The sequence below is a fragment of the Salmo salar genome, chromosome 22 (genome assembly GCF_965601325.2).
Source record: "Salmo salar chromosome 22, fSalSal1, whole genome shotgun sequence".
NCBI classification, from domain to species: domain Eukaryota; kingdom Metazoa; phylum Chordata; class Actinopteri; order Salmoniformes; family Salmonidae; genus Salmo; species Salmo salar.
Window position 1 is genome coordinate 7965555 of NC_138312.1, and position 27091 is coordinate 7992645.

Genomic DNA, 27091 nt, shown 5'->3' on the forward strand with positions numbered 1-27091 from the left:
AATGTAGAAAATAGTAAAAATAAAGAAAAACCCTTGAATAAGTAGGTGTCCAAACTTTTGACTGGTATGATATTTTAAATGGATTGAATGTGGAATGTTCAGTGCAATTAAAGTTAACATTGAGGTCTGTGGCTGTAGACTACCAATGGAAGTTTACCAGACTACCAAAGACATTTTATTTTAATCTCGTATTAGCTTTAACAGGGAGGTTGGCCTGTCAATAGCAGCAAAAACACAGTCACAAACAGTAATTAACAAGTAGTACAGAAAATACAACTAGTAAAACAGGTGAATTTAATCACGTCAAGGTTTCTAAATACTCCAACGTTTAATGTAGGCTACAGTCAACTTTTCATTTCAGCCGCAAATGGTGGGCAAAATGTTTGGGTGCTGAAGGACCGCTTCGTTATTCATCTAGTTATAAGAATGATCTCACTGACTAGACACATATTGTAACATGCAGTTTGTTTGGAATTTGTCATTCCTCGGTTTGCCATTATTTGCCTTTTTATTGCTGGAGCTTTGATAAAGCCCAGGCCTATAGGCTACTTACAGTGCATTCGGGAAGTATTCAGACCCCTTGACTTTTTTTACATTTTGGTACGTTACAGCCTTTTTCTAAAATGTATTAAATTATTTGTTTTCCTCATCAATCAACATAATGACGAAGTGAAAACAATTTTTTTGAATGAAAAAAACTGAAACTGAAACTGAAATCACTTATTTACATTAGTATTCAGACCCTTTGCTATGAGACTCAAAATTGAACTCAATTCCATCCTGTTTCCATTGATCAACCTTGAAATGTTTCTACAACTTGATTAGCGTCCACCTGTGGTAAATTCAATTGATTGGACATGATTTGGAAAGGCACACACCTGTCTATCTAAGGTCCCACAGCTGGCAGTGCATGTCAGAGCCAAAACCAAGCCATAAGGTTGAAGGAATTGTCCGTAGAGCTCCGAGACAGGATTTCTGCAGCATTGAAGGTTCCCAAGAACATAGTGGACTCCAACATTCTTAAATGGAAGCAGTTTGGAACCATCAAGAGACTTCCTAGAGCTGGCCGCCTGGCCAAACTGAGCAATCGGTGGAGAAGGGCCTTGGTCAGGGAGTTGACCAAGAACCCAAATGTCACTCTGACAGAGCTCCAGGGTTCCTCTGTGGAGATGGGAGAACCTTCCAGAAAGACAACCATCTCTGCAGCACTCCACCAATCAGGCCTTTATGGTAGAGTGGCCAGATGGAAGCAACTCCTCAGTAAAAGGCACATGACAGCCCGCTTGGAGTTTGCCAAAAGGCACCTAAACGACTCTCAGACCATGAGAAACAAGATTCTATGGTCTAATGAAACCAAGATTTAACTCTTTGGCCTGAATGCCAAGCGTCACGTCTGGAGGAAACCTGGCACCATCCTTACGGTGAAGCATGGTTGTGACAGCATCATGGTGTGGGGATGTTTTTCAGTGGCAGGGACTGGAAGACTAGTCGGGATCGAGTGAAAGATGAATGAAGTACAGAGAGATCCTTGATGAAAACCTGCTCCAGAGCGCTCAGGACTTCAGACTGTGGCAAAGGTTCACCTTCCAACAGGACAATGACCCTAAGCACACAGCCAAGACAATGCAGGAGAGGCTTTGGGACAAGTCTCTGAATGTCCTTGAGTGGTCCAGCCAGATACGAACTTAAACCCGATCAAACATATCTGGAGAGACCTGAAAATAGCTGTTCAGCAACGCTCCCCATCCAACCTGACAGAACTTGAGAAGATCTGCAGAGAAGAATGGGAGAAACTCCCCAAATACAGGTGTGCCAAGCTTATAGCTGTCATACCCAAGAACACTTGAGGCTGTAATCACTGCCAAAAGTGCTTCAACAAAGTTCTAAGTAAAGGGTCTGACTGCTTATGTAAATGTGATGATTCAGTTTTTTACTTTTAATTAATTAGCTAAAATTCTACAAACCTGTTTTTGCTTTGTCATTATGGGGTATTGTGTGTAGATTGTTGAGGAAAATAAAACAATTTAATCAATTTTAGAATAAGGCTGTAACGTAACAAAATGTGGGAAAAGTAAAGGGGTCTGAGTACTTTCCAAATGCATTGTACAACAGATGTGCTCTAATCAAAGGTCTTGGGCCCTATCCCACTAAGAGATATGACAGAGAGTCTGAGGAGCGGAGTGCCAAAAGAGATTTCTACTTTTAAATTCCAATTACATCTTTGCCTTACCTTTCCTTGTGGCTGGCAACACAACATTCTTGATCAGCAGCTCAATTGACCAATTATATCACTGTAGCCACTAGCCAATAAGCACAAACTACTCAACAATGACAGAAACTTTTCTTCTAAAACATATTACACTATTGAATAATGCAACAATTCACAAGCATGTGCAGACAGTAAAGGATTTATTTTGTCATCTGTAGGCTACACTCATTACATTTTGGCTTTAAGAAAAAAGCACAGAGTTGCTAACAGCATGTCTTCATCAAGTAATGTTCGCCTATCAAAAATGAACGATGCTCACAGTAATATAAAAGTACCTTAAAACATTATAATAAACCCGGCTTCATTTCTATCAGTATCATGCAAATGTGGTAAAAGCAAATTGCGACTGAGAAGGTGGGTATAAGTGAATTCACTGCGACTAGCTGTTTTATATGTAGAGGCCTGAACCCGTCACCAAAAATATATTTTAAAAAGGCCTCAGGATCTGTCAACTTACACAATTAGTCCATGCTTCAGTCCTACACGACGCAATCCTGCATACAAATCATCACGCAATGTTACAAATGAAAAAACATGTCCTATATGTATGATCTACATTTGGCATGTGGTGGGGATCGGCTTCCATAGTTTTACCTGGCTAAGTGCAGCCGGCAACTACTGTGACAATTTCAGGTAAAAACCCAATAAAACAAGTCTAAAATATTAGGAAAAAATCTATGCATTTCAGCTGTTTAAAAAGCATTACTCTGCTTTTACCATTTATACTGTAGGAGTGTTGGCTCAACGAGACTATTCTATTTACAAAGCCCTGCTTCAACGGGGCGAGTGTCGTGTGCTACGAGACATAGGAAGCACACAAGATTACATTTGAGTAATAAATGTAGCTGACGGTAAGTGTGAAGAAACTCTTAGATCTTTGTGGTCTTACTACATGACACTAGTGTCAATCAATACGTCTATTCCTATTTAAAGAGTTTATCTCGTGATCTCGACAAAGCAACTTTTGTTATTTCGTGTTCACAAGAAAATTATCTACGGATCTCGACCCCCCCAAAAAAGTTTGTTATGTCATGATCATGAGATAAATAAGCAGTGATTGCGACATAACTAGGGAATTATTTTTTTATTCGTATGTCCTCTCTGGTCAACTCTTGACTTTATCAAATATCTGGGTGTCAGAGCTGTGTGCTAGTCGTTTGAACAGACAGCTCTGTGTTTTCAACATGTCAATACCTTTCACAAAGACAAGTAGTGTTGAAGTCAATCTCTCCTCTACTTTGAGCCAGGAGAGATTAACATGCATGTTATCAATCATGCACACTCTTACTGACAGTTGTGGCTGCTTTGTGTGATGTATTGTTGTCTCTATCTTCCTGCCCTTTGTGCTGTTGTCTGTGCCCAATAATGTTTGTACTATGTTTTGTGCTGCTACCATGTTGTGTTGCTACCATGTTGTTGTTATGTTGTGTTGCTACCATGCTGTGTTGTCATGTGTTGCTGCCTTGCTATGTTGTTGTTTTAGGTCTCTCTTTATGTAATGTTGTGTTGTCTCTCTTATCGTGATGTGTGTTTTGTCCTATATTTATATGTTCTTTATTTCTTATTTTTAATCCCAGCCCCGCAGGTAGACCGTCTTTTGGTAGGCCGTCATTGTAAATAAGAATTTGTTCTTAACTGACTTTCCTAGTTAAGGTTAAATAAATAAAACATTAACAAAAATGTATGTTAGATCTCTGTGTACATTTAAAGGCCAGCAGTGCTGCTCTGTTCTGGGCCAACTGTAATTTGCCTATGTCCGTCTTTGTGGCACTTGACCATACGACTGGGAAGTAGTCCAGGTGCGACAAAACGTCAAACAACGTTTCTAATCAATCCTCAGGTACCCTAATATGTAAATAAACTATCAAATTTAAGACGGAGAATAGTGTGTTCAAAACCGGAGATACATAACGAAGTGCGCACCCTCATCCACGCGTGCGACAAGACTACAGTCAAAATGAGAGCCACCTAGAAAAACTACAAATTCGAGCTAATTTTTCAAAAAACAAGCATGAAACCCTTTCTAAAGACTGTTGACATCTAGTGGAAGCCATAGGAACTGCAATCTGGGAGGATTTCCTTTGATTTTCCCATAGACAGCCATTTCAATGGGTGGTCACCTCAAAATAAAAAAATCTGGATGTATTCTCTTTGGGTTTTTGCCTGCAATATCAGTTCTGTTATACTCACAGACATTATTTTAACAGTTTTAGAAACTTCAGAGTGTTTTCTATCAAGTACTACCGATTATATGCATATCCTAGCTTCTGGATCTGAGTAAGAGGCAGTTTACTTTGGGCACCTCAGTCATCCGAACTTCCGAATATTACCCCCTATCCCTAAGAAGTTAACCCTCACAAGGCTGTCGGCCCAGACGACATCCCTATCCGCATCCTCAGAGCATGCGCAAACCAGCTGGCTGGTGTGTTTACGGACATATTTAATCTCTCCCTATCCCAGTCTGCTGTCCCCACATGCTTCAAGATGGCCACCATTTTCCCTGTACCCAAGAAGGCAAAGATAACTGAACTAAATGACTATCTCCCCGTAGCACTCACTTCTGTCATCATGAAGTGCTTTGAGAGACTATTCAAGGATCATATCACCTCCACCTTACCTGCCACCCTAGACCCACTTCAATTTGCATACCGCCCCAATAGGTCCACAGATGATGCAATTGCCATCACCATCATCGCCATCATCAATACCTATGTAAGAATGCTGTTCATTGACTACAGCTCAGCATTCAACACCATAGTTCCCTCCAAACTCATCATTAAGCTTGAGGCCCTGGGTCTCAACCCTGCCCTGTGCAATTGGGTCCTGGACTTTCTGAAGGGACACCCCCAGTTAGTGAAGGTAGGAAACAACATCACTTCGCTGATCCTCAACACTGGGGCCCCACAAAGGTGTGTGCTCAGCCCCCTCAAGTACTCCCTGTTCACCCATGACTGCGTGCACGCCTCCAACTCAATCATCAAGTTTGCAGACGACACAACAGTAGTGGACTTGATTACCAACAATGATGAGACAGCCTACAGGGAGGAGGTGAGGGCACTCGGAGTGTGGTGTCAGGAAATCAACCTCTCACTCAATGTCAACAAAACAAAGTAAATGATCGTGGACTTCAGGAAACAGCAGAGGGAGCACCCCCCCCCTCCCCCCATCCACATCGACGGGACAGCAATGGAGAAGGTGGAAAGTTTTAAGTTCCTCGGCATACACATCACAGACAAACTGAAATGGTCCCCCCACAAAGACAGTGTGGTGAAGAAGGCACAACAGCGCCTCTTCAACGTCAGTAGGCTGAAGAAATTTGGCTTGTCACCTAAAACCCTCACTAACTTTTACAGATGCTGTCACGTCCTGACCAGTAATAGGGATTATTTGTTATTGTAGTTTGGTCAGGACGTGGCAGAGGGTATTTGTTTTATGTGGTTAGGGGGTTATGGTTATTGTAGAGGAGTGTTTTATTTATGTGTTCCGGGGTTTTGGTGTATGTTCTGGTATTTTGTATTCTAGGTTTCTAGTTTGTATATTTCTTTGTGGTCTGTGTGTTTCTCGATCAGGAACAGCTGTTCATCGTTGGTCCTGATTGAGAGTCATATTTAAGAGCTTGTTTTCACCTGTTTGTTTGTGGGTAGTTGTTTTTGCACTGCTTGTAGTTATAGCCTGCAAAACGGTTTCCTGTCGTGTTTTCTCTATTTTCTTGTTTTTCCGTGTTCACGTGTTTAATAAAATATGATGATGAGCACACAACCCGCTGCGCCTTGGTCTAATCTATACGACACTCGTGACAGATGCACAATAAAGAGCATCCTGCCGGGCTGTATCACCGCCTGGTACGGCAACTGCACCGCCCACAACCGCAAGGCTGTCCAGAGGGTGGTGCGGTCTGCACAACGCATCACAGGGGGCAAACAACCTGCCCTCCAGGATACCTACTGCACCCGATGTCACAGGAAGGCCAAAAAGATAATCAAGGACAACAACCACCCGAGCCACTGCCTGTTCACCCCGTTACCATCCAGAAGGCGAGGTCAGTACAGGTGCATCAAAGCTGGGACCGAGAGACTCAAAAACAGCTTCTATCTTAATAAGGCCATCAGCCTGTTAAACAGCCATCACTAACAAAGAGATGCTGCTGCCTACATACAAACTCGAAATCATTGGCCACTTTAATAAATGGATCACTAGTCACTTTAATAATGCCACTTTAATAATGTTTACATATCTTACATACTCATCTCATATGTATATATTGCATTTTATACCATCTATTGCATCTTGCCTATGCCGCTCAGTCATCACTCATCCATATATTTATATGTACATATTCTTACTCTATCCCTTTAGATTTGTGTGTATTAGGTAGTTGTTGTGGATTTGATAGATTACTTGTTAGATATTACTGCACTGTCGGAACTAGAAGCACAAGCATTTCGCTACACTCGCGTTAACATCTGTATGCGACCAATAAAATGTGGCTTGATTTGACTCGTTGTGTTGATAGCAATGCCAAGAAAGCAGAGCAGCGCTTTATTATGGACAGACCTCTCCCTATCTTAGTTAACGTTGCATCAATACGTTTTGACCATGACAGTTTAAAATTCAGCGTTACACCAAGACGTTTCATCTCCTCAACTTGCTCCATTTCCACATTATTCATTACGAGATTTCGTTGAGGTTTAGGGTTTAGTGAATGGTTGGTTCCAAGTGGAAGAGTGGAAAACTGCTGATGCACGACCAAATTAAATATTTGATCTTTCTAACTCTTAACAGTAAGTTGAGACCGAACTCCTCTGCCTATATGCAGCGAAGTCTGCGTATAGGCAGCCAGTGCTCCAACGAATCATAACCTTCAGCTGGTGTGCAGCCAGTCACTTCAAAATGGAGCATTTAAATTGATATTGGTCTTTTCATCCTTCAAAAAGCACCAGCTGTAAGAAATAAAATCACTGGGACTAGGGAAAGAGAGGGGGGTGAGAGAGAGAGATACAAGAGAGGGCGGGCAGAGTGAGAGAGAGAGGCATGGATGGTTGAGATAGAAAGAGCCAGACAGGGAGAGACAAAGAGAAAGATGGAAAGAAGAGAGAGAGAGACGAGTCAGTCTGTCTGTCTATCACAGACAGACTGACAAACAGAGAGAGAGAGAGAGGGGAGGGGAGAGAGAGAGAGAGGGGCTTGGATGGTTGAGAGAGACATATGGGGAGATGAGAGAGAGAGGCAGACAGGGAGAGACAGAGAGAGAGGAGAGAGGGAAAGAAAAGAGAGAGAGCAAGAGAGAGAAAGAAAGAGGGTAGCCCTGTAGCTGCTGATAACAACACAGATTTAGGAGGTTGATTACCCCAGTCAGGTGGCTGGGTGGAGGTATGATCACTACAGAACAAAAGAAAGGAGGGAGGAGAGGAGAGGGATGTAGGAGAGAAGAGGAGAGCAGAGGAAGATGTGAGGACATGAGGGATGTAACGGTTAATGGTGGATAATGTCGGCAAGGCAACATGAAAGAGTGAGTAAAGGGGGGCTAGGTGTGGAGGAGGTGCACCTAAAGACACAGAGGGTGAAAATTATAGCAATTCCCCCAGCCTGGCTGCCTGGTGCACTTATGGATGGAAACAAAGAACTGAAAACTGGCAGTGATTATGTGGAGGAGGCGAGTCAGACAGGGGTAGGAGCACAACCATCCAGCCCAAAATGACAACCGTGTTGGAGGCTACCACAGAAGCAGGGTCGGGGGGGGGGGAAATACAAGGATTGTGGAGGAAACCATCTAGCTAAAGATGTAGTCCTTTCCACTCACAGCCCCCATCATCCTGTATATGGATCGAACATGGCAGATTTTGTCATTGATAAGCACCTAAATTGGAATGCGGTGGCTGTTCAGTAACATGCTATATATGACCTCAGAGCTCATGCTCTCCACTTCACAGCCCTGTATGGGCTTTGACTGACAGACGTTCTGAACTTGAGCATCGCGTGTGACAAGACGATTCCCCCATCCCTCCCGCTAATAGGGCTACTTTTGCACATTTGCTGTCTGAGTGAGGGAAACGCTGTAAATCGAGGGGTATCGATGTGTTCTGAAAGATAAGATGCTGAGCATTGTAATAATTTAGCGCTTTGATGTCATGCAAGCAAACCACACACCCGTGAGTCCAAATGTGCACTTCACATTTCCATATTTGAAAACGAATGTAATTGACATTATTAACGTTTAATATTGTTTTGTTTGATCCACAGTTACAAGGATGACAAGCATTATATGCTGGGTGGTCCTGAATAGAATGAGCATGTTTGACATATTGTGAACATATTTACCAGCAGAACACGCACTTGGACGCACTCATCATGACTCCATTCTATGTGCAGCAAAATTCAAATGTATTTGTCTGAAGTGCCAAAACACCGTAAGATCATACAGTACAGTCAAAAGTTTGGAAACACCTACTCATTCAAGGATTTTTCTTTATTTTGTTCTCTATTTTCGACATTGTAGAATAATAGTGAAGACATCAAAACTATGAAATAACACATATGGAATTACGTAGTAACCAAAAAAGTGTTAAACAAATCAAAATATATTTTAGATTTTAGATTCTTCAAAGTAGTCACCCTTTGCCAAACATTTTGAAGGAGTTCCCACATATGCTGAGCACTTGTTAGCTGCTTTTCCTTCACTGCGGTCCAAACCATCTCAATTGAGTTGAGGTCGGGTGATTGTGGAGGCCAGCTCATCTGATGCAGCACCATCACTCTCCATCTTGGCCAAATAGCCCTTACTCAGCCTGGAAATGTGTTTTGGGTCATTGTCCTGTTGAAAAACAAATGACAGTCCCACTAAGAGCATACCAGATGAGATGGCATATCGTTGCAGAATGCTGTGGTAGCCATGCTGGTTAAGTGTGCCTTGAATTCTAAATAAATCACAGACAGTGTCACCTGCAAAGCACCCCCACACCATCACACCACCTCCTCCATGCGTCATGCTGGGGACCGTACTTCACCCACCTACTTTGCATCTCACAAAGACACGGCGGTTGGAGCCAAAAATCTCAGATTAGGACTCATCAGACCAAAGGACAGATTTCCACCGGTCTAATGTCCATTGCTTGAGTTTCTTGGCCCACGCAAGTCTCTTTGTCTTATTGGTGTCTTTTAGTAGTGGTTTCTTTGCAGAAATTTGACCATGAAGGCCTGACTCAAGCAGTCTCCTCTGAACAGTTGATGTTGAGATGTGTCTATTACTTGAACTCTGTGAAGCAATTATTTTGGCTGCAGTCTGAGGTGCATTTAACTCTTATGAATTTATCCTCTGCAGCAGAGGTAACTCTGGGTCTTCCTTTCCTGTGGCGTTTCTCATGAGAGCTAGTTTCATCATAGCGCTTGATGTTTTTTGCGACTGCACTTGAAGACATTTTCAAAGTTCTTGAAATGTTCCGGATTGACTGACCATGTCTGAAAGAGATTATGGACTGTTGTTTCTCTATGTTTATTTGAGCTGTTCTTGCCATAATATGGACTTGGTCTTTTACCAAATAGGGCTATCTTCTGTATACCACCCATACCTTGTCACAACACCGCTGATTGGCTCAAACACATTAAGAAGGAAGGAAATTCCACAAATTAACTTTTAACAAGGCACACCTGTTAATTGAAATGCATTCCAGGTGACTACCTCATGAAGTTGGTTGAGAGAATGCCAAGAGTGTGCAAAGCTGTCATCAAGGCAAAGGGTGGCTACTTTGAAGAATCTCAAATAGAAAATATATTTTGATTTGTTTAACACTTTTTTGGTTACTACATGATTTCATATGTTTTATTTAATAGTGTTGATGTCTTCACTATTATTCTATGATGTGTCACAACAGGCCATGACCAGGAGTCCCATAGGGCGGCGCACAATTGGCCGAGCGTCGTGTGGGTTAGGGGAGGGTTTGGCCAGGGGGGCTTTACTTGGCTCATTGCGCTCAAGCGACTCCTTGTGGCGGGCTGGGTGCCTGCAGGCTGACTTCGGTCATCAGTTGAACGGTGTTTCCTCCGACACATTGGTGCAGCTGGCTTCCGGGTTAAGCGGGCAGATGTTAAGAAGTGCCGTTTGTCGGGTCATGACGCATAACTCAACCTTTGCCTCTCCTGAGCACGTTGGGTAGTTGTAGCGATGAGACAGGATCGAAATTGGTGAGAAAAAGGGGGTAAAATACAAATTGTTGAGATCGATGTGGAAGAACTTGACTGGCCTGCACAGAGCCCTGACCTCAATCCCTTCGAACACCTTTAGGGTGATTGGCCTGCACAGGCCCAATCGCCCATCATCAGTGTCCGGCCTCACTAATGCTCTTGTGGCTGAATGGAACCAAGTCCCCGCAGAAATGTTCCAACATCTAGTGGAAAGCCTTCCTAAAAGAGTGGAGGCTGTTATAGCAGCAAAGGGGGACAAACTCCATATTAATGCCTATGATTTTGGAATCAGATGATCAACGAGCAGGCGTCTACATACTTTTGTAGTGTATTTAATAACCTAGCTAGGCATGCTAACAATAGAATAAGCTTTAACATAATGCCCATACTGCCCTGACTCCGATTGCGACTTATAATGGAACGGTTTTGGATTGCGTAAACAACAACAGTAATTGTGTGATGGTGGGGACACAGGGCTGTGTCCCAAACAAAATAATACACGTGTAGTGGACATCGTTAAAGTGCATTTAAATGACTTAGGAACTGTGCACAGTTTGGAGAGCTGTGTGTGGCCACTCAGAGACAACAGTTAGACCTCTCACTCAAACCCTTGTCATCGTTTTTATTATCTTGCACCTACTGCAAAATGTAAATGAATATTCTTATTATGCTACTAAATCCAGAGTATTTTCAGTTTTTGTTATTGACAAATGCTGTGAAAAGTACAGTAAATATAAAATGCACATCAAATCAAACAGTGTAACGTTTGGATTCAGTCTTGTGTCCGGTGAACTGTTGTGTCTTCACCTTTAGTTAGATCATTTCCAAAGTGTTCTCATTCAATTGCTACCATGGTCATGCATATGCTTTTTATCATTCTTCTGTTAGAAACATTTCAATTTGGCCCTATCCACATAGGCCAATTTCCACAAGTATAAGGACTTAAATGGTAGAAAATCTAGTATATATGGCAAAATGACACTTAGGCAAGGGCAATTCCTTTTCTCCATATCATAATGTAAAACCTGAGGGTGACAGAGACAGACTACCATGATAATCCTTCTATTTACTCATGTTGTACATTATCTCTGAAGCCTCAGAAGAAATCACTGCACACGAATCCCAAACACCGAACATCTTTTTGAACTGCTGTTTCTTATGAACAGAATTGATCCGTTTCCCCCCCCCCCAAAAAAAATACAATTCCTCCTCCTAATATTCCTAAACGGAATTTCTCTAGATTGATCAGAACTGCCGCTGATCAGGCTGCAAAAATCTGCCCAGAAACAAACGATCAGACACACAGAGGTAGCTAGTGTGTGTTCGCATGGTCAGACAGAGCTAGGCTGTGTGACAGGGATTGATGGAAGCTCCTGACCAGAATCAAAGATAGAAGGAAAAAGACAAATGAGAGTGGAAATGGGAGCATTCTGCTTCGAATGTTTTAGTTATTTTGAGCTCCCAATATCAAGATAAGCCTAAAGCACCAACCTTAGCTTTTTTATTGCCTCATTGGTATATGGGTTACACGTGTCATGAAATACAAAAAGACTGTTGCCTGTTAGTCTCTCTAGACGGGTTGGCTACCACATTGTACCAATGCTCCATCAAGGTCTAGGTTTCCCGGGACGAGTTGCCTATTTTAATAATGGATCTGCAGTCAATAAAATGATCACTAGAAAATAGAACCTACTACCTGCGTTTCATAGCTCAATGGAAAAGAGAAGACAATGCAACACGCCCAGCATTCTCCTCCTCTCCTCACATCAGCAGCTAAACTGTGTCAGGTGCACCTTGTACCTCTGGCGTCTCTGCGATTTCATTAGCCAGTCTAAATGAACATTACATGTGTTAAAAGGGCTCACTTGACCTTTAGATGGGGCCTACTCTCAGTGCGACGGGGAGTGGGAGAGGGAGTCTGAGAAGGCCACAGTATCAGTAGGTCAGTTCCCTGTCTGTCTACCCTCCTAGACGGCAGCGGACACACAGGCAGCTGCTTCTAGCCAGACCACACCTGGGTTCAAATACTATTTGAGATCATTTAAAATACTTTTGCTGGGCTTGATTGAGCTTGCCTGGTACAATGGAACCAAAGAAATAGTTGCAAAACTCCACAATCGCCATCCATCTGGCACTTTAGGAAGGCTAGAGCAAAAACGAACAGTATTTAAAGGATTTCAAACAGTATTTGAACCAAGGTCCGGCTGCTGCTGCAATGCACCCTGGGGCTGTGCTTGTGTTCCATTGCTCCCCCAAATGAGAGGGCCAATGCTGTTTATTAAACAGAACACAAGTGAGATCAGAAACCAATCAGTGGTGAGCGACGGTGACACAGGGAGCCCCCAGGGCGAGCAGGGAGAGATGGAGGAGGGGATCTGATATTTCTAAAGAAAGTGTAGTAGTACTGTATTGAGGGTTGTTGTTTACAGTAAACCACATAGGTATAATACACCAACCTAATTCTGTGTTTTGTTGTACATAACATACCAGTAGGAAATGACCAAAGACAAGCAGGACAAGTGCAAATGTTGTTCCTGGCCCATGACATCATACATTTTTATTGTTCCTGGAGAGACAAACCAATCCTTGCATGTAGAGAGCCTGTTCTCCTGTAGTGTGATTGTGCAGTGTCTGGCACATCGGTACAGGAATCAATAGTTGTGTCTATTCTACTGGGCATGTGTGACTGTGGCTATTATATTGTGACTGGTGGGTGGTTTTTAAGTGCTTGAGTTTACTAAGTGTGATTGTGCAGCCCACAATAGACATTAATGACATCCAGGAGTGGCTGTGGCTAGCTGGATGGGGGACGACACACGCACACACACACACAGAGAGAGAGTGAGAGAGACACAGAAATATGCTCGCAAATATACACACACACACACACATGCACGCACACAATCAGCCGTTTTATGAAGGCAAACAGCTTTCTTTTTTAATTTATTCAACCTGACTGAAGCTATACTAAGGTAGGCTAAAACATTCCGGTTCAGAGCTCTGCTAGCTTCGATTAAACCAAAGGGTTCCCTGGCTGTATCCATCCAGAGATCATCGCAGTGAGTGAGAGCTGAAAAGAAAACAACCTCTCAGGAGTTCTGAATGTACTCAATTTCGGAGACAATGTGGTGCATTTCAATGAATCATTCAGAGTGCCGCATGTCCCAAATGGCACCCTATGTTCCCTACATAGTGCACTACTTTTGACCAGAGCCATAGGCCCTGGTCAAAGGTAGTGCACTATGTAGTGGACAGGGTGCAATGTTAGACTCGCACAGTGATGAGAGGGTGGTGAGTGCTATGCTAATGAAAACAGGGCTTCTGCTAATTGAAACAAGGTGAACACAGCTGATATAACGGCCCATGTAAGATGCTAGAATAAGGTGGGACAAAAATCTAACCCAACCAGGAAAAAAACAACACAATTGCAAGGTTTGAGTGCCTTTTACCTTGAAAGTGGGAGATCGAATCCCATCCTGTACGAGTATAATTGACTTGCTAAATGTTTACAGACAGCAATGGCCTGAGGTGGGAAAGAATATGCAGTATGCAACATGGACTCATTTACATGTTTGTCATTTAGCAGACTCTCTCATCTAGGGTGACTTACAGTTAGTGCATTCATCTTAATAAGATAGCTAGGTGGGACAACCAGATATCACAGGCATAGACAGTACATTTTTCCTCAATAAAGTAGATATCAGTTGAGTCAGAGCTAAAAAGGGAGGAAGGGTGTCAAGTGCTGATCAACTCACTGCATTGTTTAACGTACTAACCTAGGACTTCAGATTTGGACTTTAACAGAATTGACAAATTCTGACTTGGAATTACTCATCAAAAGAAATTGGGGGTATGCTGGCAGCTTCAGCTTACTTAGTCATATACTGTACATACGCCAGGGTGGAGTTCAGTAGGGCACACCGTAGCAGGAATCGGTGTTCCTATTGGTCACGCTTCATGTAATACACTACCTCCCCGTTTTCAAAACTCTTTTTCTCTATTGAACGTGGCCCAGGGCTGGGAGTGGGGGCCCAGGGAAGGATGACGATATAGCAGCGTTTCTCACACACATTCAAGATTAATGAGAACAACATGCTTCTACATGATCTACTGTGTCTGTCTGTGACTCACGGCTGTACTCACTACAAGGAGACAAGAGCCATGAGCTGCCACACACACGCTCACACACCCCAGGCTCTAGAGGGCCCATGCTGGATTAAGTGTGCTGTCCATTGATTATTTCCCATTGTCACTAGCATGGCAGTCAATTATTGTATACAAATGAAACTGTTGTGTTACTATCTCCATGTCTACTTCAATAATTTAAAGATTCACTACATATTATTTATCATTCTAACTGCAAACGTTTGCAATCAGATATGTTTGAACAGTCTGTCAAACAGTTCACGTGGGAGTCTTCCATTCAGGCTTGTCGCGGCTGCTAGGCTTTTTATCCTCAGGGATTCCCTCAGCGGAGACTGTACGCAGTGGCACCCGAGTAACTGTCGGTCGCTGTCGACTGCTGTGGTGCTGTAGGTCGAAACATCAGAACTGCGCTATCCCTGCTGTCCGTGGTGTTGAATCCACCATCGCCACTATTTGCTGCTTTGTTTAAAAGACAATGTCTAGAAGAGGGTAAACACTAGGCAAGTACCCAACCATGAGCCTGAGTCCTAGTTGAAAGTGGTTACGTTCTGGGTTATGATGGTGGTCCTTTCTCGGCAGTTAGTGTGATAAATCAATGGCGTAGTTCATTGTGCCAGCCCCGGGCCATAGCCGCTAGTCCCAACGGACCAGCAGAGTTTATTGTGTTCAAAACGAGGGGTAAAAGGCAATTACAATGTTAATGTGTCGCAGCAGGAAGGTGAAAACCGGGCTAGGGGCGAAAAGACGAACGTCAAAGGTGATGGAGTGAGCGGAGTCACCCCGGTTTAACAACAAACGGCGTCTGGGGAACACGCGGAACCCCAGGAAAAACAAAGCCACTTAACCAGGAGAGAAAACCACCGGCACCGAGAGTAGAAACACCACCGACCACACATGCGCTTATGATGAGGAAATAGCTAGGCTTCCTTTCTGAAAAATTTAATTAAATTAAATAGGCCTAAACTCATTTTTATGATGACAATGACAATGCATTTTAAAGGAATCACATTGGTTGCTCTTTTTGAAAATATTATTTGGTTAAAACCGCAGTAGCCTAAATGATCTACAGAATATTAAAAAAATGTGTATATGTGTTATTTTTTTTAAACCAGAAATGCTATTCCTCGCCTGGCAAAGAGCATACAGGCCCAGCGGGCTAATATAAACCACTTCTCCGGTAGCCCTCTCGGGGCCTCATAATAAGCCATTAAACAGACGCATTATGACCATAATGAAAAAGCTCTTAGCATTTACCACCGCGCCACCTGGATGCGTCTCTGGGGTTGGTTTTCCTGACGGAGGACAGAAGCATGTGAAAAACGTCAAATCTATATCTATTGCCTATTTTTCTGAGATTGTAGGCCTAGGCTCCTACTCACTTTTCAATAAGTAGCCTTGTCTTTTTTTCCCCCCAGGCTGGTATTCATTTAGTCAAGATGATTAGGCCGTTATATTATTTCATAGAAATAAAACAATGTTTGTTATTTTTCTGTTTGGTTGTACTATGCATTTAATTGAAGTTGGCAATGTAATTTGGCTCAATATTGGCTAATCAATGAGATAATGCAGTCCCTGCCTACCTGTGATTGTGATGCTAATGTTATTGGATTCAGGAGAGAGAAAAGATCTCTGGATAGGCTAATTCCCTGAGCCGCGCGCGGTCCCCAGAGAGACCCGAGTGTCTTTTCAGCTTCCCTTATTAATTGAAGTGTGTTATGTGTTCGTTTCTGCCTCGCTGAGCAGTCTATGATGGGACCACGTCAGTCAGTCAGTCAGTCAGCCAGCCAAGGGTTAAATGAAAGGAAAAGGCTATTACCTAGGAATAGGCCTAGGTAATGCACTTTCAGAGGCTCAATCTGGTGGACTATTTGAGACGTTTTTCTTGGGATATAAAATAGGTCAAAGGTGCTACACTCTTGGTGCTATGTAGAACCTAAAAGGGTTATTCGGCTGTCCCCATAGGAGAACCCTTTGAAGAACCGTTTTTCGTTCCAGGTATGACCCTTTTGAGTTCCATGTAGAACCCTTTACAGATAGGGTTCTAAATGGAACCTAAGAGTTCCATTTAGAAGACCAAAAAGTGTTCTACCTGGAACCAATTTTAATTGTATTTTTTGGGGACAGCTGAAGAACCCTTTTGGAACCCTTTTTTTCGAAGAGTGTAGCCTTGAATGACATCATTGGATCATATACCTACATACATCATGATGTTAGACCTCAACGTTGTTATTGTTATATCATACAAACTTGATGTGACAAGGGGTAACCTACTTCTGTACAATGGACACAGCTGACATCAAAACACAGGCATACAGAAGCCTCGATTATGTTTAGCTCGTGAGAATTCATACATCTGTCGCCAATATCAAGTCCCTTATATCCCAATTGTTTTAGGCAAAGCATGAGCAAGACGCTCGGGCTCTCTCTGAGGCGCACAGTGCAGTCAGTGCTCTGTGCCCCCCCCCCCCCCCCCCCCCCTCCCATTTCCAGCATCATCATGGCTTCAGTGACAGTGAGCGTTTTCATTTCTCTCCGCTGAGTATATTGTAGGAGACGTCTCCCAACACCATACATACTGATTCACGTGCCCGCAGCGCGTTCACAGAACAGTCCCGGGTGGTTCACACACTTTATTATAGAATAGCTCTATCTGTCTCTCTCTCTCTCACACACACACACTTGAGAAAAATATCGTATTTATGTAAATTATACGATTGTTATTTTATAAATTATTTCTGGCATCGCTTGCTACCATAACCTACATGTGTTGGTTGGGTTGTGTAATAGTTCAACCACAAATAAGAATATTTTACAAACATAATCTATTCAGTGGCTCCTATTGTGCCAATTAGTCCTTTTGTGGTTCGTGGAGGAGGAGGGGGGCATGAAGCCAAAGAACCAATTGTGCCAGTTCAGCCATGCGTGTAATGGGGGAAAGGACCGAGCAGACTGGCGCAGAGCCGAGGGTGAAACTGGGGTGGGAGGGGGACTGGAGACCCACCGGTGAATGGATGTGAGGAAAGAGGCAACAAAATCACAATGAGCTTTCGATTGACTCCACCATCATGCAAAAAAAAAAATATGGCTTGTGAATTATTTTTCCCCCCCCCATCCCTGGTTAGACCTATACAACACACAAGGGTGCTTAAAAAAACAATAGAGCGTCAAACCGGATTGGCTACGTGCGATATGAGACAAGCACTTCTTGGCTATCTTCACTTAATCTGTATTCTCAATGTGACAACAAATAGTTGAGAATCCTCCTGGGACCTGACATCTTCACCCGTCATTGCCTTCAATGATAGGTGATAAACTGAGCGATGACTGGATAAAATCACTTTCACCTACATGCAATTGAACAGAAAACCATGAATATGTTCGAATAAACATTTTCGACAAAACACACAAACACAGACGCACGCGCACAGACGCACGCACGCACGCACGCACACACACACACGTTAATATAGGAACATTTAATTGCTGATTATATTTATCACGATTAAAATAGAATATTCTGTACATGTTGGTATAGCTGCAAAATAACTGCAGGGCCATATCTAAAGACTGAATGGTGGTGGGGGAAATCTGACAGTGAGACAACTCTCAGATTCTCTCGATCTCCAATTCCATTAACGTTAACTGATGAGTTTTGGGGTTTTGCACCTGCATAGTCCTGCAATCACACAAAACGGCAATACCACAATATTAAAGGTCCAATTCAGACGTTTTTTTCTCTATATCAAATAATTTCTGGGTAACAATTAATTACCTTACTGTAATTGTTTTCAATTAAAAATGTCAAAAATAAACCAAAATAGCTTCTTAGCAAAGAGCAATTTTTCAGACAAGAATTTTGCTAAGACTAGTGGTCTGAGTGGGGAGGGGAAAACTGAAAACGAACTGCTATTAGCAGTAGTGTGGAACTCTCTTTCTTATTGGTCTATTAACTTATTTACTGCCTGTTGATGTCACCAGGCAGGCCAAAACTCAATCCCACCTATACAGGCTGAAATGTCACTTTTCAAACAGCTTCTTACACTTAATTTTCACAATTTCACAGTATTATTCCAAACTTATAGTTTTGAAATATATAAAACACAGGGAAATCACGTTTTTGACTGCACTGGGCATTTAATGTGGTCATGGAACATGAGCGCACTTGACATAATAATCATGATTTATGACATCATTGAGCTTTTCTTTTGGTGCAGGTGTAAACGTGTATAAACATTTTTGTTTTGACAGTTTCACTTATATTATTCATAATAAAAAATATAATTAAAACATATTATCTGCTCATTTCCTGAATGCAAAGAAAAAAATATATCGTAAATAAATAATAGGCTAATAAACAGTCGTTATTTGTAAGCAAGTCTTGCTGTAGGAATCGACCTTAAATTCAGCCCTGTATCCCCCCTTTCTCTTCGTGTCACGGTTGTTCTTTTCATTTTACAGGACATTCAATCAGACAGTCGTAAGTACAGATCAGAGGAGGTCTGGACGGGCTGATAACGCTGCCTGTGATTAACCCTTTCACTCACTCTGGGGACCGCGTGTATATCTCTGCCTTCTCTCTCAGCAAAGCAGAAAATACCGTTTACGTTAGGCACTGCCATGTGTAAACCCCCGTTTCTCATATATTTTATGGAAAAAAACTGTAGGCTACATTTTAAACCATAATGGTTGCAATTGACATGGCATGATAAGATTTAAATATGCATAAAATTGCCAATCACTGGTGGGATTTTTAACAATTGTTTTTCATAAGATATATTAAAGGTATTTTCCAGAAAATTCCTGGTGATGTTCAGGCTACATGTTTTAGTGTAGCCTATTTTTCTTTGGAACCAGATGCACGTGGCTACTGGGCTGTAGGCTAAAATGCAATGTGAACATATTATGGTAAGCTGCTACATGGAGCCTTCAGTAGGTTTGTATTCCGCTGAATATAGTCCAGCAGACAGACGACAAAAATAGGCTAAACCCCTTCATGCTTTCCTTCAGCACTCAAACAACCAAATCGGCGACGTCGGTCAGTCGCTGTTTATCTGCGCGTGGTGCTGAACCTCAGTCAGAAAATAAAGAAAGCACCAATTAAGTGGATAAAGACTAAAGCGCTGCAATCTCGTCGCCATAATTAGTCCTCTAACTGATGAATGGATTCCCCCATGCCCAGAACAACATGAGGTTTAACATCTCAGAATATCAACAGTCGCTCTGTTGAAAATAAGACATTTCTGAGGATTTTGAAAAACAAACACATGCCTATAGCTTGGAGCTAGGAGAGGAGCATCGTCCTATGTTCCCACCGCAGAACGCCAACAAGAGCTGTCAAATCATTTAAATGGAAGTCGCCTAAATTACAAAGCATTTTCCAAATCAAATTCTACTTTTCATTCAGCACCAAATAGGTTGAAGGTAAACTAGGAATAGGCCTCGAAAACTCAACTCCTCCTAGGCGTTAGAGCCTGTGTCACGCTCTAACGTGAACTGTTTATTTTGGCCCAGGGAAACTGGAGGGCGGCACACGCAAACGTTCAGTGACGTGAGAAATGAAAATCTGTTGTTGCTGTGGGCCTATAGTAAAAATGTAGCTAGACGTCTAGCTCGCTCCTATTCGCGGGCTTCTGCGACGCCCGGTCCTTGCACACTGCATGTGTAGGCCTATATATAAAAAAAAAATATATTCTTAGATAGTCTTACTTTGAAATGAACTTGGAATGACTATTTCGGGCAAGTTATTTGTTTATTATAATTAACACTATTACAAACTAGGCCTACATGTTGTTATTTATTTGTATTAAATAGATGTGGTATACTAGCTGAAAATGTGTGTTTTTAACAATACAAATATTTACACTGTTTGGATTCCGCATGCAGGAGTCAATACTTGTACTTAATATTTATAGCCTAGTTAAAGGAAAATCCATGTCCACGTGTATAGCTCTTACATTGTTAAGCTCTTACATTGTTTGAACTTCCAACTCCTATCAATCTCAAAGAAATACTTTGCTCCGAAAAGCTATAGTTCTCCCAATCATAGGGTAAATTAAAAACACATTAAGGAGATAGCTTCATATAAAATATTATCTTGATGACGTACGTTACGGATAGAATCAAACTTGGTATAGCCAATGCATTGATCCTGAAAATGCAGCGGTTTTAAATCCAATTTCGAAATGAATTATTGGCTCCGTTTTAGAAACAAAACCAATTATATTATTTTTCGACTTAGATATAGGTAGGCCTATCAAGAAAACCGGTGCTATTCTAACGAATGAAGACGTTTTGGTGCGTAAAATGCAAGCCTAAGAAATAATGCTGAATTTAAATTGAAATCAATAGCAAAAAACATGTTTTTCTCTCTCGATTGGCTATATGGAATTAACTTCCACTTTACCATCTATAGCCTATTTTAAACAACGAAACAAGAAAATAAGCATTTTCTTCATGAATAAACGAACAATAATTTGACATTTGATCCACATTAATTCCAGTAGGCTAGGCACGTCAACTATCGTTGCCACTGAAGACACGCGCGTCCACTTGTCGTAAAAAAAACAACAACTAATGGTCAAGCAACAAATATTTGGTCAAATTCTAGTCTGAAAGTTACATAACCCGGTCCATAGAGTTGATGTGTGTCTCCTTTCAGTTCCCACCTAGCTCCTTTTATACACGTAACGTCATGCAAGATTCAAAGCCCCCAGAATGTAATTGGATGTTAGAATGAAGTGTTGTAGAATACGGGGGGGTGGGGAGGGGACAAGGTATCACAAGCACCTCCCCTAGAAATGCAGCAAATCTCTCCCGTTTTCTTCCGTGGGGTGGCTACGCGCTCTGGGGGGCTGGAGAAGTGCTTCACGAAGCCGAGTTCTTGTATTGGCAGACTGATGATGACACGTGCCTCCTCCGTGCCACCCCCAGGCTCCAGAGTACGGCACTGACCTCAGTAACCGCCAAGGAAAACCAACTGTGGAAGCGTTGCTGCAGCCGTTATTATTTAATAAACGAACTGAATATAATGAATTGCAACAATTTTGCGTAATCCTCTGCGCAATACATTTCCACCCCCTAAAAAAAAAAATCGCGCATCAAGTTCGGACGTTTTCGTCGAGCTAAAGACTAGAGTGCCGGTCACAAGATGCGAAGACGGAGCGCCGACGTCTGAAGGTGAAATGAACCTGGGGATGATTAAGAACAGGAGTACTTTGATCAAGAAGTGGAGATAGCAACTTAAAAACCATCAAGGCTTTATAAAACAACCGTCCGTACTATAGCTTCGTTTTATTCATATCCAGAAACAGAGTCGCAATCTAGTTATTGACTATTTATTTTATTTGAACAACAACAAAAATTGTCCCCAACGGCTAGACAGAGAACGCAACAATGGCACATTTAATCCGAAGCAAGTTTCAAAATAAACTGTCAAATGCGGCCACCTCCGTGTCGAATAAATCCACGGCGAAGGTGAGCGGGATGATGGCCAGGATGGGCTTCCAGGCCGCCACAGACGAGGAGGGACTGGGCTTCGCCGCATGCGATGATTTGGATTACGACCACCGGCAAGGACTGCAGATGGACATCATGAAATCGGATGAAATGGGTGGTGGTGACATTGGAGAGGGGAGCGGAGAGGGTGGGATGGGTGGAGGAGAAGACGGAATGGCGGCTGGGGACAGCCACTACCAGAGAGACGGCACCGGCCCTCCGCTCTCAGCTTCTAAAGCCTCAGGTCTGGGAGAAGAAGAAAAATCACCGAAAATCACCGCGTGGGAAGCTGGCTGGAATGTCACGAATGCAATCCAGGTAAAGACGCATAATTAAAACAGCATGCCGCTTGCAGGTGTCCTATCCCACTCATTCATTCAACGATTACTTCATGTTACCTGCCATATATAGGCTGCCAAATGTTAATAAATGTAAACATACATAGCATTTCTTTCAGTTATCACCAAATTGATTGCGAACACAAATCCCTCTTGAAAAGGCAAATAGAGGCTAAGGCATTCGATATTCCAACAGTCTCGTAAACCCGACCCTAGGCAACAGCAGTGTTAAACCAGAACATTAAAAAAATAGTGTGAGGCATCCCGGATGTCTAGAGACACTAATATTCCAAGAGTTCCTTATATACTTTTTTTTTTTTAATTGCCCGAGCCCAATTCACACAAAAACAACCTTTTGATTTTGGATAAGGAGATGAATTGGGGTATTTGGAGATAATTGATGTGGTTTGGGAAGGTTCATAACCTATGAAGAAATAAGAAACTACACACTGTTACAATGAGGTTAAACCAATGCGAAAAACGCAATGTTTTGTTGTATTTCATTATCTGAAGCCACACACACAGCCGAGAGAATAATTATAAAATATCTAGCATATAAACACAAATATTCTAATTCCAGTTGACAAAAGAAAATGACGCGCACTGATATGTGGATGCGGCTTTACGCACGAACTTGGCTCTGTGGATCTGGAGCGCATTCAAGCAGGAGTTATACTATTCGAAAGGACTGAATCTCCCCTTCTAGATAGTCATTTCGTCAAGGTCATTCAGAAATGTAGCCTAAACTACGCTGCTCTGTGCTTTCCTCGATAGCCTATCATATACGTTATAGCTAGTCTATAGCTCATTTCATCGTTGCATTACGCACAGGCTAAGCGTGTCTATCACCTTCAAAGGTGTAATAACGGGTCAGGGGCGACCGTTGAAGTGTTAAAGTGTACTTGACAGTGTATCTGTATGTGGCAAAAAGTCCCAAGACAAGCGCCGTCCCATCATGCGCTATTAAAGCTATGATCACCATCATGACAGTCACGATTTAATCAGGACGTCTCTCCACCCTATTGACAACTACAAAATTAGCTGGAAAGGGCACGCTCACAGCTAAATGGAATGCCCACCAGAACCCACACCAACAAGCAAGCATGTCACCCAATGAATCATGCACACACTATCTCATAATGCGTAATCCATGTAGGCCTACGTAAAGTGCAATAGTCATTCAACAAATGCTCCATTTTGTAAAATAATTGTTTCATTTGCAATTCCTATATTTACGCCCACCCATCTCCAACATGTTTAGTTATTATCAACAAATACCAGGCTACATTTTGTAAACGTTTATCTTGAATGTATCTGGTTATTATGCCCATAAATAACTTCCTGTATGTTTTCAGGGGATGTTCGTTCTGGGTTTACCATACGCCATTCTCCACGGGGGATACCTCGGACTGTTTCTCATTATTTTCGCCGCCGTGGTGTGTTGCTACACGGGGAAAATCCTCATCGCCTGCCTGTACGAGGAGGACGAAGACGGCCAACTGGTGCGTGTAAGGGACTCATACGTGGACATTGCAAACGCCTGTTGTCAACCGAGGTTTCCATCTTTAGGTGGCCATATCGTGAATGTAGCCCAGATCATCGAGCTGGTGATGACGTGCATCCTGTACGTGGTTGTGAGCGGAAACCTGATGTACAACAGCTTTCCCACTCTCCCCGTCTCACAGAAGTCCTGGGCCATCATGGCCACCGCCGCCTTGTTGCCCTGCGCCTTCCTTAAGAACCTCAAGTCCGTGTCAAAGTTCAGTTTGCTGTGCACTATCGCGCACTTCGTCATCAACATCCTGGTAATTGCCTACTGCCTCTCTAGAGCGCGCGACTGGGCCTGGGACAAAGTCAAATTCTACATCGATGTGAAGAAGTTCCCCATTTCTATTGGAATCATCGTGTTCAGTTACACGTCTCAGATTTTCCTTCCGTCACTCGAGGGGAACATGGTGAAGCCCAGCGAGTTCCACTGTATGATGAACTGGACCCACATCGCTGCATGCGTCCTCAAAGGCCTGTTCGCCCTTCTGGCCTACCTGACCTGGGCGGATGCCACCAAGGAGGTCATCACCGACAACCTGCCGTCAACCATCAGGGCTGTTGTGAACCTTTTCTTAGTGGCCAAAGCTTTACTGTCATACCCATTGCCATTCTTCGCTGCGGTTGAAGTATTGGAGAAATCCTTTTTCTGTGAACGAGAACGCACATGGTTCCCAGATTGCTATGGAGGCGATGGAAGACTGAAAGCGTGGGGCCTCACTCTCAGATGCACCCTTGTGGTGTTCACGTTGCTCATGGCCATTTATGTACCGCATTTTGCTCTTCTCATGGGTCTGACCGGAAGCCTGACAGGCGCGGGTCTTTGCTTTCTGCTCCCCAGCCTCTTCCACCTCAAGCTGCTATGGAGAAAGCTGCTATGGCACCACGTGTTCTTTGATGTCGCCATATTTGTAATAGGAGGCATATGCGCCATCTCTGGTTTCATCCACTCAATGGAGGGACTAGTAGAAGCTTACAAGTATGGCATAGAAGACTAGCCAAGCCACTGTCTACTGGATATCGATGTTACTGCACATCCCTTTTTAGTGTATAACTGAAATCCCCACTGAGCGCAGTCAGTGCATCCCTGCTAACAGAATTCATGCGAAATAAATGCGTGCACCGAATGCCGTGCAAGCACTCATTTGTGCTCACTCATTACATACACACACGCACACGCACGCACACGCGCACACACACACACACACACACACACAGTGGGACAGAGTCTAAATAGGATATGGACAATTCAACTTGTAATGTATAAATATGAGAACAAAATGCATATCCATATTTTTCAGTGGAGTGAAGGTTTACAATAGTTCAATCGACCTAAACAAAATTGCAAAATGGGACATGTTTCTTCATCTCTCTGTGGTGGTTTCCCATCTTGAGAGACATTTCATTTGAAATGCAAGTATGTGGTTTTGGACGACCATTTGACGGCATCGTGACTAAATGGTATAAAAAAAAGTTGTGCGTTTGATATGATGGCACTTTCTTCTACATGATTTTCAATGTTTCAGTGGGCAGTGAATGTGATTATTAATTAACACATTGACATACTGTAATGTGGGCCTATTATGATGGCAACTAATATAATGGCAATACATTATAAGCTATCAGCAAGACAACATAAATATAATACATATCGTGAATGATGAAACAGTGTGTTAATGAATACTAGGAATATCCCAAATATCTTGGAGATTTATTTAGAAGTCATTTGTATTCTCTCCAAGCGCTATATTGAAACAGTATTAGTCATTATAAACAGCTACATTGAATGTATAATATTCAGACAAAAGAAAAGTATTGTGCAAGGAAAGACGTGTTTTGTAAATTTGAATAACCATTAAAACACATGGTTAGGCCTAAACACATATCGCACAGGTTATGAAATTGGGAAGAAAAAAGACGGCAAAGTAAAAGGCTGTGTCATTATGTGAAGTAATAGGCTGTGTCATTATCGTTTGAAGAAGGCCCCTCAAGTCCGTCACTTGACCGATATTCGCCCCAGACAGAGGAACATCCTGTCACATGATTATCACCATGGAATTCGGTCACTGTAAATTCGAATTTATCCCCTAATGTTTGATATTATAATGCATTTTACTTGTACACTATACCTGCGAGATTCATTGAAATTATTCGATGTCCGGAATTAAGTGTCTGAATCATACAAATATGAAGAGATCATGAAAATAAGAAAATGTGCATAAAGACATTTTTTCATTCTGCACAATCCAACGGTCCTGTGGAAATGTTATAAAACCGTATGTGTAGTGTATTGTGGTTTCAAAAAGATGGAATGTAAATCTCAAATCGTTATCATATATCGTGAAAATGAATATTAAAGAATAAAGAAATAAGTTAAATTATATCATATACATTTGTGTGGGTTTTATGTGATAAAAACGAAAAACCGTGAGAACATGTACACTGAACAAAAATATAAATGCAACATGTCAAGCGTTGGTCCCATGTTTCACGAGCTGAAATAAAACATCCCAGAAATTGTACATACAAACAAAAAGCTTATTTCACTCAAATTGTGCACAAATTTGTTTACATCCCTGTTAGTGAGCATTTCTCCTTTGCCAAGATAATCTATCCACCTGACAGGTGTGGCATTTCAAGATTGAAGCTGATTAAACGAAAGTATCATTACATAGGTGTACCTTGTGCCAGGGACAATAGATGGCCACTCTAAAAATTAGCAGTTTTGTCACACAATGCAATGCCACAGTTATGGGGAGCGTGCAATTGGTATGCTGACTGCAGGAATGTCCACCAGAGCTGTTGCCAGAGAATTGAATGTCCATTTCTCTACCATAAACTGCCTCCAACGTTGTTTTAGGGAATTTGGCAGTACGTCCAACAGGCCTCAGAACCTGCAGACCTGCGGGATCGTCTGAGACCAGCCACCTGGACAGCTGATGAAACAGGATTATTTCTGTCCCTAATAAAGCCCTTTTGTGGGGAAAAAGTCATTGGCTGGGTCTGGCTCCCCAGTGGGTGGACCTATGCCCTGTGGGTTTGCACAACCAAAGAATTTCTGCACAAACAATCAGAAACCGTCTCAGGGAAGCTCATCTGCGTGCTAGTCGTCCTCGTCGGG

The 27091-nt window shown here is 42.4% G+C and overlaps 1 protein-coding gene across 1 annotated transcript; it reads left to right on the forward strand.

Annotated features, from left to right (window-relative positions):
• The first annotated feature begins 21364 nt into the window (after nt 1-21364).
• LOC106582678 (vesicular inhibitory amino acid transporter) lies at nt 21365-26358 on the forward strand. The gene is made up of 2 exons (XM_014165974.3): nt 21365-22405; nt 23781-26358. Exons 1-2 carry the CDS (start codon nt 21986-21988, stop codon nt 24966-24968), a joined length of 1608 nt encoding a protein of 535 aa, XP_014021449.1. The 5' UTR covers nt 21365-21985; the 3' UTR covers nt 24969-26358.
• Nucleotides 26359-27091: the final 733 nt, after the last annotated feature.

Coding starts and splice junctions, on each gene's coding strand:
- LOC106582678 (XM_014165974.3), top strand. CDS start 21,986: ATGGCACATTTAATCCGAAGCAAGTTTCAAAATAAACTGTCAAATGCG. Junction 22,406..23,780: donor ATGTCACGAATGCAATCCAG/GTAAAGACGCAT, acceptor GTATGTTTTCAG/GGGATGTTCGTTCTGGGTTT.